Consider the following 15,735-nt stretch of genomic DNA (forward strand, 5'->3'; position numbering starts at 1 on the left):
ATTCAAGGGAAAATAGACCCTTCCAAGGAAAGATGGGATGAACACACTGGCTTCCCTAAGGAAGAACACAGGAGGAAGAAATATCAAACACCATTTTTGTGCTGTGAGCTCTAAAATTTCTGTCTCCAGTTAGTATCTTTCCTCTGAACATCAGACCAGCAACCAACTGCTTATTTGCCATTTCCACTTGAATTTCTATGTCTAAAACTGGCTTTGCCTAATCCCTTAAAAAAAAAGTCCATCCATACTTGTCTCTGTCTCAGCTAATGATAATTCATTCCTTATAGTTGCTGACATTAAAAAATCTTGGAATCAGGCCTCCCCTGGTGGCGCAGCAGCTGAGCGCTGGGCTGCAAAGCTGCCCGCAGCCTCTGTAGTGCCGGTTCGATCCCCAGCCACCAGCGAGGGTCCCACATGGTGCGACAGACCTCTCCTGTCGCACCCGCTGCTCCCCTCAGCAGTGTATTTTGTCAGTCTGCCTATTCTCTTCCCCGCTCTGGCTCTGGGGAATTCTCTCACCCTCCCGCACTTCTGACTGTACCCAGTGCTTGTATAAATAAATAAATAAATCTTAAAAAAAAAAATCTTGGAATTATCTTTAACTTTTTTCATTCTCTCATATATCATAATCAATTCTCATAAAATCCTATGGTTCTACTTTTAAAATATATTCAGAATCAACAACAACAAAGAAAATAATCCAGTCAAAAAATGGACAGAGGAGCTAAAAAGAAACTTCTCTGAAGAGGAAATGCGAATGGCCAACAGGCATACGAAAAAATGTTCAACATCACTTGCAATCAGGGAAATGCAAATCAAAACTAACATGAGATACCATCTTACACCAGTAAGAATGGCACATATTAAAAAAACTAGCAACAACAAATGTTGGCGAGGTTGTGGAGAAAAAGGAACTCTTCTGCACTGTTGGTGGGAGTGCAAACTGGTCCAACCACTATGGAGAGCTGTGTGGAGATTTCTGGACCTACTAAACATAGAGCTTCCACAGGATCCAGCAATTCCACTCCTAGGTATTTACCCAAAGAACACAGAAACATCAATTCCAAAGAACACCTGCACCCCTATGTTTATAGCAGCACTATTTACAATAGCTAAGCTTTGGAAACAGCCTAAATGCCCAAAAATAGATGACTGGATCAAGAAGATGTGGTACACTCATAGCAGGAATCTAGAAAACTTAAATAAGGGACCAGGAAAATGAATATAAGAAAGTGAAAATCAAAATCAACAAAAAACTATGAACCAGAGACACTTTTTGGGGGGTGGGGGGCGGGAGGGGAAGGATTGGGGTCAGAATGGGGCGTTTGCAATTGTATGGGGGAATATAAAAATAAAATTTATTATTTAAAAAAAAAAAGGTGTGGTACATATATACCATGGAATATTACTCAGCATTCAAAAAAGATAAACACATGCAATTTGCAGCAACATGGATGGCGCTGCAAGGGATCATGCTCAGTGAAATAAGCCAAAAAGAAAAAGAAAAATACCGGATGGTCTCACTCATAGCAGGAATCTAGAATACTTAAATAAGGGACCAGGAAAATGAATAACTATAAGAAAGTGAAAATCAAAATCAACAAAAACTATGAACCAGAGACACTTTTTGGGGGGTGGTTGGCGGGAGGGGAGGGATTGGGGTCAGAATGGGGAGATTGCAATTGTATGGGGAATATAAAAATAAAATTCATTAATTAAAAAAAAAAGAAATATTTCACAAAAAAAAAAATAAAATAAAATATATTCAGAATCTTTACTTACTTCTATCCCTTCTATACCTTGATTCAGGATATCATCAGTCCTCTCTCCTAGAATTCTGCAACAGCATTCTCCCTGGACTCGGTTTTCTCCTAAGTACCCTTCTATTTCCCATATGGGAATGGACTGCTCTTGTTAAAATAAAAGTCAGATTATGTCTTGTCTTACTAGACATTCTCTGGTGGAGTAGAGAGTTCAAAGAGTATAAACTCCTACCCTAACAATAACCACATGAAGAAAGTGTAAAATCATAAGTTTTCTTGAACCTATCAGAGCTGAAGATGCACAACAACCAAGTACCCTGAAATCAAAGGAAAGACAGATTCTTTCCACAAAGAAATGAGAAGCAAGCACTGGATTATGTGTGGTGGAGCATAGGAAGAGATGATTTCATGTACCCACCAATGTAAGAAGCATCTAAATTGATATTTTAAAATATGTACAGAAAATTTAAACTTGCCTTCAACTTGACTCAGGTTTAATGGTTTGATTGTTAGATAAACCATGGATCTCTGAGCTATTTGCATCTTGTAGTGATGACTAATGATTTCACCATCTTCTTCTAAAAAAAAGCAACCTTTGGATTGTACACATTGCCATTCCTGAAATGAAGGGAAAATTTTTTTCAAACAGTTATAACTAAACATAAAAAGTGGTTAGGACAAAAAAAAATTACATATACAAAACAGTATAATTCTGATTACCAAAATAGTTCTGGACACATTGTAGGTGCTTAATAAATATTGTCTGACTGACTGGGGACATTAACATAAATTGAAAAGGCAACTCATGAACTGCATCTTGAAGGATCAGCAGCTCTTAGACAATAAAAAATTAGGAAAAGGCAGAATGAAGAGAAGAAATAAGAACAATAAAATTGAAACAAAATAATAAGTATGCTGCTGCAATAATTAGGATGAGATTAAGTAAGAATGAAATTAAGGACTGCTAAAGCTGTTATGCTGAAAGAAAAAGCGATGGGACTATATTTACAAGATAAAGTATAGTACAACAAAAAGAATTATTTTAAGTCAAGATAAATACAAGAACAATAAATACATTTCACAGCTATAGCAAAATGCAAATAAAAATCAGTGTTGAGAAAGACCTTTATATAAGATTGGCCTTACTATTTCTTGGTCTATCCAGATCCTTTCTCCTAGTTTAAAATAACCTATATATTTGGGATCTCATAACCAAAATAAAGTAAAACTTGAAGAAAGCAACTGTATTGAAAGTAAAGGATTCTTTATAAAAGGTAAGAGAAATTGTGCCATTATCATAATGTGAAGATACTTTTCACATTACTAGTAGGTTTCTACCTGTAAATGGTAGACACCTGTACTTTTTTTTTTTTTTTAAAGATTTATTTATTTATTTATACAAGCACTGGGTATAGTCAGAAGTGCGGGAGGGTAAGAGAATTCACCAGAGCCAGAAGGCAGAGCAGAGCAGGCAGACTGATGAAGTACACTGCTGAGGGGAGCAGTGGGCTGCAGGAGAGAGAGGTCTGCATGTCATGTGGAACCCTCGCCTGGCGGCAGGGGATCAAACTGGCGCTGCAGAGGCTGCGGGCAGCTTCGCAACCCAGCGCTCAACCACTGCGTCACGGGGAGGCCCGGCACCTGTACTTTAAATATGTAAAACATATTTGTTCTACCCCTAATGACTTCCAAAAATAGAATATTAATGAAGTTTTGTTTTATTTTAAAGATTTATTTATTTATGCATAGAAGAATTGGGGTGTAGGCCAGAGGTGCAGTGGGTGAGAGGATTCACCAGAGACAGAGTGGGGATCAGAACAGGCAGATCTACCGAAATACACTGCTGAGGGGAGCAGCGGGCGAGACAAGAGTGGTCTGCTGCACCATGTGGGTCACCTCCCTGGCGGGGGATTGAACTCGTGCTGCAGAGGCTGCAGAGGCTGCGCATCCCTTCACAGTGCTGCATCTCAATCCCCTGAATGACCAGGGAGGCCTGATTTTTTTTTAAAGATTTATTTATTTATACATACAAGATCTGGCATGTAGGCCAGAGGTGCGGGGTGGGGAGGTGAGAGGATTCACCAGAGACAGAGTGGGGAGCAGAACAGGCAGATTGACTGAAATATACTGCTGAGGGGAGCAGCAACGTACGAAGCTATCAGCAGCCTCTCAGCATGATTTCAATCCCTGGCTGACCAGGGATCTACCCACATGGCGCAGCAGACCTCTTCTGACTTGCGTGCTGCTCCCCTCACCAGTGTGTTTCAGTCAGTCCACTTGTTCTGTTCCCCAGAAGTGCACAGGGGGTGAGAGGATTCACCAGAGACAGAGTGGGAAGCAGAGTAGGCAGGCTGACTGAAATACACTGCTGAGATCCCATATAGACAGGTTAGTTTAGACTAGGAGAAAGTTATAAAAAAGAAGTGAGATGAATACCACATTATTTATATCAACCAAATTTCAATGTAATAATCAGATTATTTTGAATACTAAGTGACATTACTAGAAAATGCAATTCTATTATTAAAAAGGAAGCATGCAAATACTTAAGGACTGCCACAATTATTAAATATACAATGCTATTCAATCTAAGATTTCCTTTAAAACAAACAGACTTTCAATCACACAAAGCTTTTTCTCTAGAATTTAGACTAAAATGCTATGAATTAGAAGAAAAAAGTACTGATAAAAGTAGTGGCTCATTCAAATAAATCAATTTGAAAGTATTATAGATTAAGTTGACATATTAAGTAATATGATAAAAATGGAAGAAGGCTGAATTTCAAAAAGGAATTTAGAATGATAGCACAAGAAATTCCAAGAATGATAATAATTTTTTGACAATATAGAGTGGAAAGTGTTAGCATGTAATTCTTAAACAGGACATAAGGTGGTGCTCTACTCTACCAATTCACACAAATTCATATAAGCTAAAACAGAACTGTTAATTCATCATACACAAATTTTAGTTATTGTCATTCATAATGTATGAGAAAATAATGAAAATCACAAATTAAAAATATGTAAAGTTGAAAAGCCTAGCCATCAAATCAAAACAAATATATTAGTAAGTTATATTTTTTCTTGGAACACATGAACATGTTTTAACATGCTAATTCTGTATTATTAAAGTTCTAGTGAGATAGAATTATTAAACAGTATATTTGCCATAGACAGAATTTATCATCATCATTGTTGTTTTTTTATAAATATATCTTACATCACATACATATTAGAAAGTAAATTCCTTTTAGTTCTTTAACTTACATTATTAAAGAATTTTAAACACTAGTAGTTTAAAAGCAAAAAACCAAACAGATGATTTACACAGAGAAAACTTCTGAAATGGATTGTCACCTAATCTATTTAAGAAGTTGAACTGATCAAAATTTTGAAATGTGAGACATATTTGTAGGAGAAGTATTATTTGAAACCTTCACAAAATTAAGTTAACCATTCTGAAGTTTAAATTGTTCGTATTGTTATATAGAGATAGATATAAAACATATATGTGTTATACAACATAATTCACGTACAACATATACATATGTTATGCTACACAAAGGTAGGCATATTACACTTAGGATTCTGGATATAGGAAGGATTATATATCTGCAGTACGCAACTCATGGTTTGGGACCTCTTTAATTCTAGTCATCACTGTTGAGGTTATTCTGCTCTCAAAGAAAACTTTCTGCTGTTCCTTATACATTACAAAATTTAAGCAAGAAGAAAAGCCCTTTTGTAAGTGACATTTCTCAATACCACATGAAATTGAGATACCCAAACTTGTTTAAAAAAGATTTAAAGTGTTTAATATAATTAATCTAATAATTCTTTTACTAAGTTATTCTACCAATTTCAATTAAAACTAACTATATAACTATATTTATAACCAAGAACTTCTTAGGGCTGTTATGAAACTAAGAAATATATAAAACTTATAAAATAAATAAAAACCTAAAAATAAAATGCAAAAAATAACTGAATCCTGCTAAATAACAAAAGGATCATTTCAGTTCAACTAAGAAATATCATTAACAGTGAAATATCAGATAATATCAGGATCTAAAACAGGATAGAAAGTCAGGTAAGTGATATAGGGCTAGGAATTATTTCCAAAATACATTTCATTTTATATGAAGGCTACAGAATTTAGAAGTTGACAGTATGTCATCTTCTTTTAATCACTAAATTCTTGGAATACTTTTTTACGTAATTTCCAATTATCATCACTATCATTTCCTGTTCTGCAGGTCCTAGATGCCAAAATTCAGTCTTTTGTTACATAATTACCATAGTCTACAGACCAATTTTGGCAGACGTGTTTCAAAAGTGCATTAAATATAAATTTTCCCAATTTATTGATAAGGAAACTGAGACTCAAGAGGGCTGTTGACTACAAAGGTCACACAGTAAGTAAGTGTCAAAGCTAGGGTTAAATTACAGGTCTTAATCAGCACCTAGAACAGTGCTTAGCAAAGCAGTCACTCAATATTGTTGGAAAAAAAATGTATGTATAAATGAAATAGAATGCTATACTACCTTGGTATTACTAATAACCTAGTGAAAAAGGTATTTTTAATTCAAGGACTATGTTTTATACTAAGCAAAATTGCTGGAATACAATACCTGTTTAGTAAATATTTGTTGAGTAGAACTAAAAGAATTATATTGGTTTGGGTTCAATTAACAAGAGCATGACATAGAAAAAGTTTTATTATGGCTTTAATATAATTCATAGCAATGTTTAATTATATCTCCTTTTTTACTGGCTAAAGTTATGTCTACTTACACTTTTGAATCAGGTAAACCAGTTAAGTTAGTTTTATTAGCATTTAATTTAGTTGCAAAATACAAAAAGGTTCCATTGGTGGAAAATAATATTATTGGACACTAAATATTGTGTGTGAACATGTTGGACATGCACACCAAATTGCTTAGGGTGTATAGATTCCTAAACAGTCTGAACAAAATTCCTTGGAGATAATGTTTTAAAATTTTAATATAGAACAAATGTCACTGTCTAGCAATTTAAAGATATAAGGGACTTCAGAGTTCAATAACAAATACAGAGTTGTTATTTGAAACAAAAATGTAGCTCTTGAGAACAATCAGTTCAGTTTTCTAACAGCAGTTATAGTATGTGGTCATAACCATTTTTCCCCCTTTTACAGAGGTCTCTAGGTACACATTTTTAATGTATCCTAGCAGTTTCCAGTTAATGTTTTATATTTCTGTAGCCATTATTTTCTGTTGAAAGAAAACTAGTAAAGGTTGAGTCTAGAAAGGGAAAACAAAGGAAGAAGATCAATATTAACACTCTACAAATATTGACTTAGCAAAGTGACTTTGTTGTCTTTCTCTCATAGGAATTGATATTGAACAAATGACTTATTTATAAGATATACCTATGGAAACTGTTTGTTAAACAAAACAAAAATATTGTTTTGTAAAGTCTGTAATTAGATAATCTACTCATCGAGTTCAAAAACTGAAGAGTCATTTTCAAAATGAAGACCTTTTAGTAATATTCTAATTTACCATTGCTATCTTAACAGTACTGAAAACTAGCTGGCTAATACACAGATATACTGCGATCCACAGAAAAACATCAATTTCCTCACAAACTTCACTGGTTCTCAGTTGACACCGAACAGTTAATAAACGTAATTTAAAATGTTTTCCTAAAAAATCACATATGATAATTTATAATACTATACCTTTATTGAGTTTGGCTCAGTTAGCTTTGGATTTCTGTTATCATTTGCACCCATGGTAATTGTGAAGGAAACAGATGTTTTGAACTTTCTAGTTGCTTCCAGTAAAGAACTCCTTGTGTCACCTGTAAAAGTGATAATCATTTGGTCTCACATCATACAAAGTTGCCACAGTAAGTTTGTTTCTAAGCAAAGTGTAGTATAAAAGGTCTGTGTATTAATTTTGTTCTCTTTGTTCTTCCTTTTGAAATAAAGCCAGAAGTTTTATATTAATCAGGCTTTAGCAGCCCCTAATTTATAGGCTACTAATCGGATTCCTTATTGCAATATGTCACCTTTTAGGCAGAAATTTTACTTTTAATAAAATATAATGAGCATAGCCAAGTCAAGTTCCATAATAAAATTTTACTTCAAGAGACTTTTATAACTTAAAGAGTCTAGAAACTGCAGCTAACAAAAGTTAGATTCTCATTCGTTTTATCAAGATAAGCTAAGATGGAAGGAAAAATTTACTTGAATATGACTCTCCATTCTGAATCAAGAAATGTTTATTGTCAAAAGTAAATACCTTTATTTGAGAATGTTTCCTGATCAATTTTTCTTATGATTCTCGGTGATGGTTTTGATATTGGTGATGACTCCCGTTCAAGGGACCCTTCAATGTGGCTCCCAAACTGCTGACGCTTCAGCTTACTATCAACCTCCAGCTTTTCTAAAGTAGTTTTGAGACATTGCTCATTGGTTGTCATATATAATTTACAAAACTACAGGAATAAAAAACGAGTCCAGTGGGTAAAGCATTCAGTCACACATGTGGGAGAAGGCAAATGCACATTAGTAGGCAAGGGATAGACTGATAGATGGAATATATTTCCTATTGAACTAGGTTACTCATTTTATTTTCTTGAATCAGATTGACCACCCTCAAGTGACCTAGTGAAATGCAGCCATGATTCACAGAAGGGGTCATACTCTGAGTGAAATAAAATGCTGCACAAAGAGACGTGATTTATTATTATTTTTTATAAGACATGTGTAGACTTGCGTTTGTTCTAAATAATTTTTATGATCCTTCTACCCCAGAAAAGACCCATTTCTAAGGGGAGTCTCTATGTTTGTGTCTGTGTTAAACACTCACATGTTTTAACTTGGTTATGCTATTTTTAATGTAGTCATTAGATTACAGCTATGGAAGTAGAGAGATTAAATTCCTAGTACAATCAGTTTATAATATATAAGTATATGTTGCCAGTATTAAAAAGATGTGCCCCTTTAAAAAATACTTTTTCTACACAGTAAGCAAATTTACTTCTATGAGCTTATGTACCTTGATATAGTCAAATTTGCCATCCGCATTCACATCAGCCAAATTTATTATGGCATTTACTTCGTCTCGAGTCATCTTCTCACCTCTCTGAAAAAAATAAGATTTATTTTAAGCAACATGACTATTATACTTTGCCATTTATGGGGATAGTGGAAGTTCATTTTAATCCTTTCTATAAGTAAGTCTGAATATATGGTTTCATTATAAATCTCAGAATGAGTATATGACAAGCAAGAATGAAACTGTAATATAATATAAAATTTCACAATTTTATTAAATTTTATAAAAGTGTGCTGAACTTCAGTTTATTAAACTTCAACAATTGTATATTGGAGATCTAGTAATGGCTACTATTGAATTTAAAGTAATGATACTTTCTCACAATGTACTAAGAAATAAAATGAATTCCTAATCTCATTTCTGCATTGTTTCTCTCTTACTTATCCCATATGAACCTATCATTGATTTACAAAGGATTCCAGACAGGAAAGAACTGCAAAAGAGCAAAAGAGAATTATAATATGGGCTCAATTTTATACTTTATTTTTTATTACAAAGCATCTTCCATCTAGAAGGATCTTTAAGTACTTTGTACACCACATATATCTGATCCATTTCACCTGATAATGAAATACCTTTTTTTTTTTTTTTTTTTGTGGGACCCTAGCCGGCAGCCGAGGAACGAACCGGTGCTGCAGAGGCTGCTGGCAGCCTCGCAGCCCAGCGCTCAACCACTGCGCCACCAGCTAGATCCCTAGCTGTTTTGCAAAATGAGCAAATTAGAAAATTGTTTCACAGATCTTACCTTTGTTAGAAGTTTATAAAGATCAGTGTGTAAAATAGAACCATCATCATTTACATCTAATTGCTTAAATGATTTTAGCAGTTCTGCTTTTGAAGTAGGTTTTTCCTTCCTTAAAATTATACAAAAATCATCAAAATTCAGTTTGGCAGTTTGAGGAGTCCAATATTTATTAATGGTCTTTTGGGATGGATTTCTTCCTGCATGCTGAAGTGCTGCCCGATAAAAACAAGTATTACTTGTTATAGTAATATTTGGAATTGGTATTTAACTGTATTTTTTCTTTAAATCATTATATATTATAATATTAAAAACCAAATTAACATATATACATACCAACATATTACCTTTGGTGTTCATAATCTAGTGATATCAGTATGTGTTTTACATTCACAAATATATATATATGTGTGTATACACACACACATATGTAAGATGCTGATTTATCATGCCAAAATAAATGGATTTTCCCTATTCTGACAGTTTGGTTCTCAATCTACATAGTTTAATTAACTGATAACATCCAATTTACTTAGTAAGAGATCCTTGAGGGAAAAAAAAGGTTAAGGACATAAGAATAACAACAAAAAGCATAAATTGCTCTATTTAATGGCACAACAATTATCTTAATGTAACAAGAATATTACTATCAACAATGTATGGTAACTAAAAATGCTCATCATCATACATTATAGTTTCAAGGACATTAATCATGTTTCAAATGTCAATTATAGGTACAAAAAATGATCTACTTGCAGTTATGGACCTTCTAAATATCAATAATGTCAACATACTTTGAGAGAAGAATATTATAGGGATGCAATGGCCAAGTTACTTTTCATTTTTAACCATGAAACATAAAAATCCTTCTATAACTAGCTATTCTTAAGATATGCCTATTTGAAAAACTATGCCTTCCTATGTATGAAAGGCAAAGAATAAAAATGAGAAAGGCTCTGTATATTTGTATATCTCATGTAACACTAAAATATAATTTTCTTAAACATAAACAACTGTAGATATTTTATACAATTGAACAAAATAATTTGGTATTATTAAACAATAATTTGCAAATTATTTGCAATAAGCAAACTTTTTATTTTAAGACTTAAAAGTATTTAACATGAACCAATGATAAATTTCCTAAGTACTCTAGAAGGGTTTAACAGATTTAAAAGATATAACTGTTCTGAGTTGTAATACCAACTTCTATAATAAAGCTTTATTTTAGATATTTCCAGATATTTTAAGTGAGATTTCACAAGATCCATGCTTAGTCAATCAACACTAAAAAATAACCTGTTTTAATGTAACAAGGACTAATATATATAAAACAATTAAACCAAAGAAATGTCCTCAAGGAAATCAGTTCAGGGTATTAAACACAGACATTTGTGAATACACTATATTGAGCATTTGTTGTGCACAAGCATAATACATGGTGATTTTTTTCAGAGGTATAAACTTTTTGGTACCTAAGAAGTTTTATAATCTAAATTGGAACTCTACATCCAAAGTATAAAAGGGCTATCTGTGGCCATGATTTATGGTTAATAATATATTAATAACATGTTAATAACCATGTTAGCATTTATGATTGATAATGAGTACATGGACTAAGAAGAATTCTCCAGATTATACAAGTGCTTGGTACACAGATAAACTTTGGCACAGAAACAAAAACAAGAAGATTATCTAGAAGTAACTTTCAGAGCTAAAAAAGAAAAAAAAATGCTGTAGTAACTGCTATCTTCCATTTACCTTGAATGCTTTTGTGTAAATTTGTAGAGTATGTATTTTAGGATGCCATCCTCAGCCAACTCTACCCTTTAAAAGCTAGGAATACAAGTAGTACTTAAATGTAGTTGTGCTTTGGAACCAAGAGTCTGAAAGAAAATGGTATTTTCTGTACTGCTCTAGGAAACCAGGTGTGTGATACCCACAATGACAATTCAGCCATTCAAAATATACTTTTGATTACACAGCAACTTTCTCAGGAAAAAATTAACTATGTCAAAATAAGTACTCGGTAAGCAGACATTCTGTAGCTAAGAATTTGGTATAATTCATTAACTACTAACCTAACTATAATGTCTAGTTTTAAATTTTGTTGGAGCCCACTATTAAGTCTGATGACAATAAAAACATTATTAACTACAAGTGTTTAAAAAAATCTGATACCAATATACCAACCTTTTGCCAGTGTTTATGTTAACCTTTGATATTAGTAGATAACACATGTCAGTTGGGGATGGAGGGTGGGGAAAGGAACTCTAAAAGTTTTAGTATCAGTAATACTCTATCTAACCTTGAAAGGGAATGTCAAAGCACATGTTATGTGCTTGAGTGTCAGAAGGATATAGGTCAAAGACATAGTAAAAAGAAAGACATCACTGCTTCACAATACTTTTCTTTAAATCTAGATTATATTAAATCAATCATTACAGTTACCAAAGTATTCCACCATAAAAACCAAAGGTATATATGTCACTGAAAAGATAAATACTGCATTTATCTTCCCAGATATTCCATAAGACTGATAGCACCTTAGTAATACATATTCACTGATTCACAAACTAAATGCCATAAAGATGGAAGGCAGGGGCCTCCCCTGGTGGCACAGCTGTTGAGCACCAGGCTGCAAAGCTGCCCGCAGCCTCTGCATCGCAGGTTGATCCCCGGCCTCCGGCGAGGGTCCCACATGGCACGACAGACCTCTCCTGCCACGCCCTCTGCTCCCCTCAGCAGTGTATTTCGTCACTCTGCCTGTTCTGTTCCCCACTCTGGCTCTGGTGAATTCTTTCACCCTCCTGCACTTCTGACTGTACCCAGTGCTTGTATAAATAAATAAATAAATAAATCTTTAAAAAAAAGAAAGATGGAAGGTAAATTAAACTTTTGAATTTAGTAGATTTGTGATATTGGCCTATTTTCCAAAAGAATAAATAAAAACTAAAATTACAGTTCTTAATTAAAAACAAGTCTTAATCTTTTCAATTGTCACATTCCCCAAATTTAATTTCCTCAAATAGGGATCTTACTGCACACAAATCCAAGACATTGTTGCAAAATAACACATTTTAAAATTTAAGGTAACTGTTTCTAAAGTAGGCAAAATAACTCAGTTTTTGTACTCTTGAAGTTATCAGGCTTGGTGTCATGGACATGAGTATTCAATATTCTTTGGTACTGTTGTTTACCACTTTATCAAGACTAAAGATGTCTAAAATATAAAGACCAAAGTCATTTCATGTAAGTGGCAAGGTCCAAACTACTGATTTGGGGCATTTTGTGACAAGAAAAATTTAAAACATGGTAAAGGAGAGAAGCAAAAGAAAAAGGAAAAAGACCAACCTCACCACCCTTCAAAAATAAAATAAAATAAAATAAGCCCTAGAACTCTTTTCTCTCTAAAAATTTCACTTATTTCCTAACAATTCTCTTTTTTATAATCATTCAACCCATTTTTACATCTCCTTTACATTTTCCTCAGTATAGTTCAAATTCAAACTAGTGATACAGATGCTAAAAGTGTTTTAATGCTATTATTATAAATCTTAAGGTATTAAAATGAGAATTAAAGAAATATATATCTAAACAAGTAATTGATAGAAACCTTAAAAATACTTAGTTTGCATAATTTGCAAATGTTTCGACACTCCTAGTACATTTAATTATATAAAATAGTACAATAGCAATGGTTCCACTGCACAGGGTTTCTCAGAAACTAGGATGATTCAGCAAAGTAATTCTAATTGCAGTTTTTCTGATCTATTAACTTTCAATCAATAAGGCAAAATACTTAAATTAGAATAAAAAATTTACCTAAGTAAAGTTGATCTTTAGAAATAATGTTTTCTAAACTGCTTTTGAAAACAGTTAAGTAGGCAGCTCTACAATTCATATAAAATATCTCCTCTTCTGTTAGTGGAAATTTCTTTGTCCGAGTACTCTCTGAAAGTGTTGATTTCTGATTGGAGAAAGCGGTATCACTTCCTGGACTGATGGCCATTCTATAAGAAAATAATTTTAAAATTTGTTTTAGCTGATGCTGAAATAAGAGGAAAATTCAGGACATTAAAGTTTTTGTGTGAAAAAAGACAAATATCATAATATGCATTTGGACGTACTACCATCTGTTAACAAGAATTCACCCTTGGCTCTTGATTCATTTATAGATGATATAGATTTATGGATATAACATATGATTTATATATAAATATATAAGTAAAAGTAAGTAATATATGTGTGAGCAAGTAAGGTAGGGAAGAAGGAAGAAGTTGAAGAGAGAGAAAAGGGAGGAAGGAGAGGGAGAGAAAGAGAAAGAACACCAAAGGACAAAGCCAAAACAGAGATGCAACATAACTAATAAAGAACAATCATAGAGCAACAGAAATCACACTTCTATTTTCTCAAAATAAGAGAACAGTCAGTTGAGACTCTTCCCCGGGTTGTCATGAGAATGAAATAAATTAATACGTGTGAAGCATACAGAATAGTGCCTGGCACATAATACGTGGTAAATAAACTGCAGATAGAGTAAAACTTCACAGTGATGAGAATTGAGATATGCCATGATTGGCATCCCTCCTCCACAGCAGGATCAAGCAGGTAATTTCACGAACATCTCAATAATGCAGCCACACATTTTAAATGACTGAATTTTAAAATCCCATTTATAGTATTATGATGAGATTTTACTGTGTTCCATTACCAATACTAATATTTTGGATTTATATAGCACCTCTGCTCATAAGAGCTTAAAGAACTATCACGTAACTTGATTTATCCCTACTACAGTGGTCAGGTATTTTTTTGTCCGTTTTACAGATAAGGATATTGAGGGACAGAGATGTCACCCAGCTGATAGTAAGTAGCAGAAGGCAGTAAATTTCAGTGACAGTTTCTTCTATATTAATGTGAACAAAGGCTTCTCATGCAACAGTTAATACAAGGCACTAAATTGTGCTGGTGCTCTAACAGCTTCCAACATTATTTTACTCAGCTTTGACTTCTAAGAATACATTCCAACCTAATAAATTGAATATTTCAAGTTCAACAATAAGACGACACAGGTAGGGTCCCCTTCAGGACTCATTGGATCCTTACTCAGGAGGCCTAAATCACTTGCACCTTCTTGAATTATATAGGTCTTTTACACTTGGGAAAGAAAGATAATAATCGCTTATCATGGATGAAGTACCCTATTTATAATACACAGACCGCCTGCCTGACACTTTCATATTACACCAGATTTAGAAGGACCCCATAGGGATGTGGTGTCACAGTCTGGTTACTGCAAATTGGTATCACTATAATTAAGCATCAGAGTTTTAAACACATATACGTGCACGCATCTCCTCACAAACGCGAAAACTGTTCCAATAAGAAAAGGGAGAATAAAGTTCAATTTGCAGGAAATAATTTTAAAATGTGGTGTTTTTTTCTTTTTTTAAAGAATCGTCCTCATATACTCTTTCCAAAAGAAGTGACTCCCTCACGGGGAAATCCCACTGCAGAAATGTTCCAGAATTCTATTCTTTCCCTTGCTATGACGAGAGACTAAACTGAAGCTTAAATAAATATATAATTGCACCCCTCAGGCTTACAAACCTCCTTCATTTAAAACTCCAGCCCGAGACCCAGACAGGGGCCTAGAGAGAACATTGCAGCAAACGGCTCCATAAATAACCAGCCACACAATAGCAAGAAAAATAAACTGTTAACAAGCGCCTACGGCTTCCAAAGGGCCAAGCGAAAACAGAGCCAGCCAGTCACCGTTTCATCCCAGGGAAATACGTGCACAGCTGATCTTGGACCACCTCTCTCTATTCTTGAATTCCTCTGGGCATAAAACTGTATTTATATGTATATTTCAGGAACTTCCAAAGACAATGTTAGTATGAAAAAGAAGTTTTGTTTGTTTTTTTTTAAAGCGGGGGGTGGTGGGGTGGGAGAAGAGAAAGCCGAATAGTGACGGATCGAGGGAGCAAAGAGGCCGAGACAGCAAGCTGTTTGCTACCTAATTTCAGTTCAGAAACGAGAAAGCGCAGCCGATTCTCTTCGCAGATTCCGCGATGCTCTCGCCGCCGCACGACAGACCGCGGCCTGTCTTCAATTGCC

At 34.0% G+C, this 15,735-nt stretch overlaps 1 protein-coding gene across 1 annotated transcript in view; it reads right to left on the reverse strand.

Annotated features, from left to right (window-relative positions):
- Positions 1-13,624, reverse strand: part of EFCAB7 (EF-hand calcium binding domain 7) — a gene marked incomplete at both ends in the record, with an annotated part of 29,134 nt that extends 15,510 nt beyond the window's left edge. Inside the window, 6 exons of the mRNA XM_084243932.1 lie at positions 2,240-2,381; positions 7,487-7,608; positions 8,052-8,247; positions 8,811-8,897; positions 9,616-9,827; positions 13,438-13,624. Coding sequence (XP_084100058.1) covers positions 2,240-2,381; positions 7,487-7,608; positions 8,052-8,247; positions 8,811-8,897; positions 9,616-9,827; positions 13,438-13,624 — 946 coding nt within the window. The remainder of the gene's footprint in view (positions 1-2,239; positions 2,382-7,486; positions 7,609-8,051; positions 8,248-8,810; positions 8,898-9,615; positions 9,828-13,437) is intronic.
- Positions 13,625-15,735: the final 2,111 nt, after the last annotated feature.

The sequence above is a fragment of the Talpa europaea genome, assembly GCF_964194135.1.
Source record: "Talpa europaea genome assembly, chromosome: 9".
Lineage (NCBI taxonomy): Eukaryota > Metazoa > Chordata > Mammalia > Eulipotyphla > Talpidae > Talpa > Talpa europaea.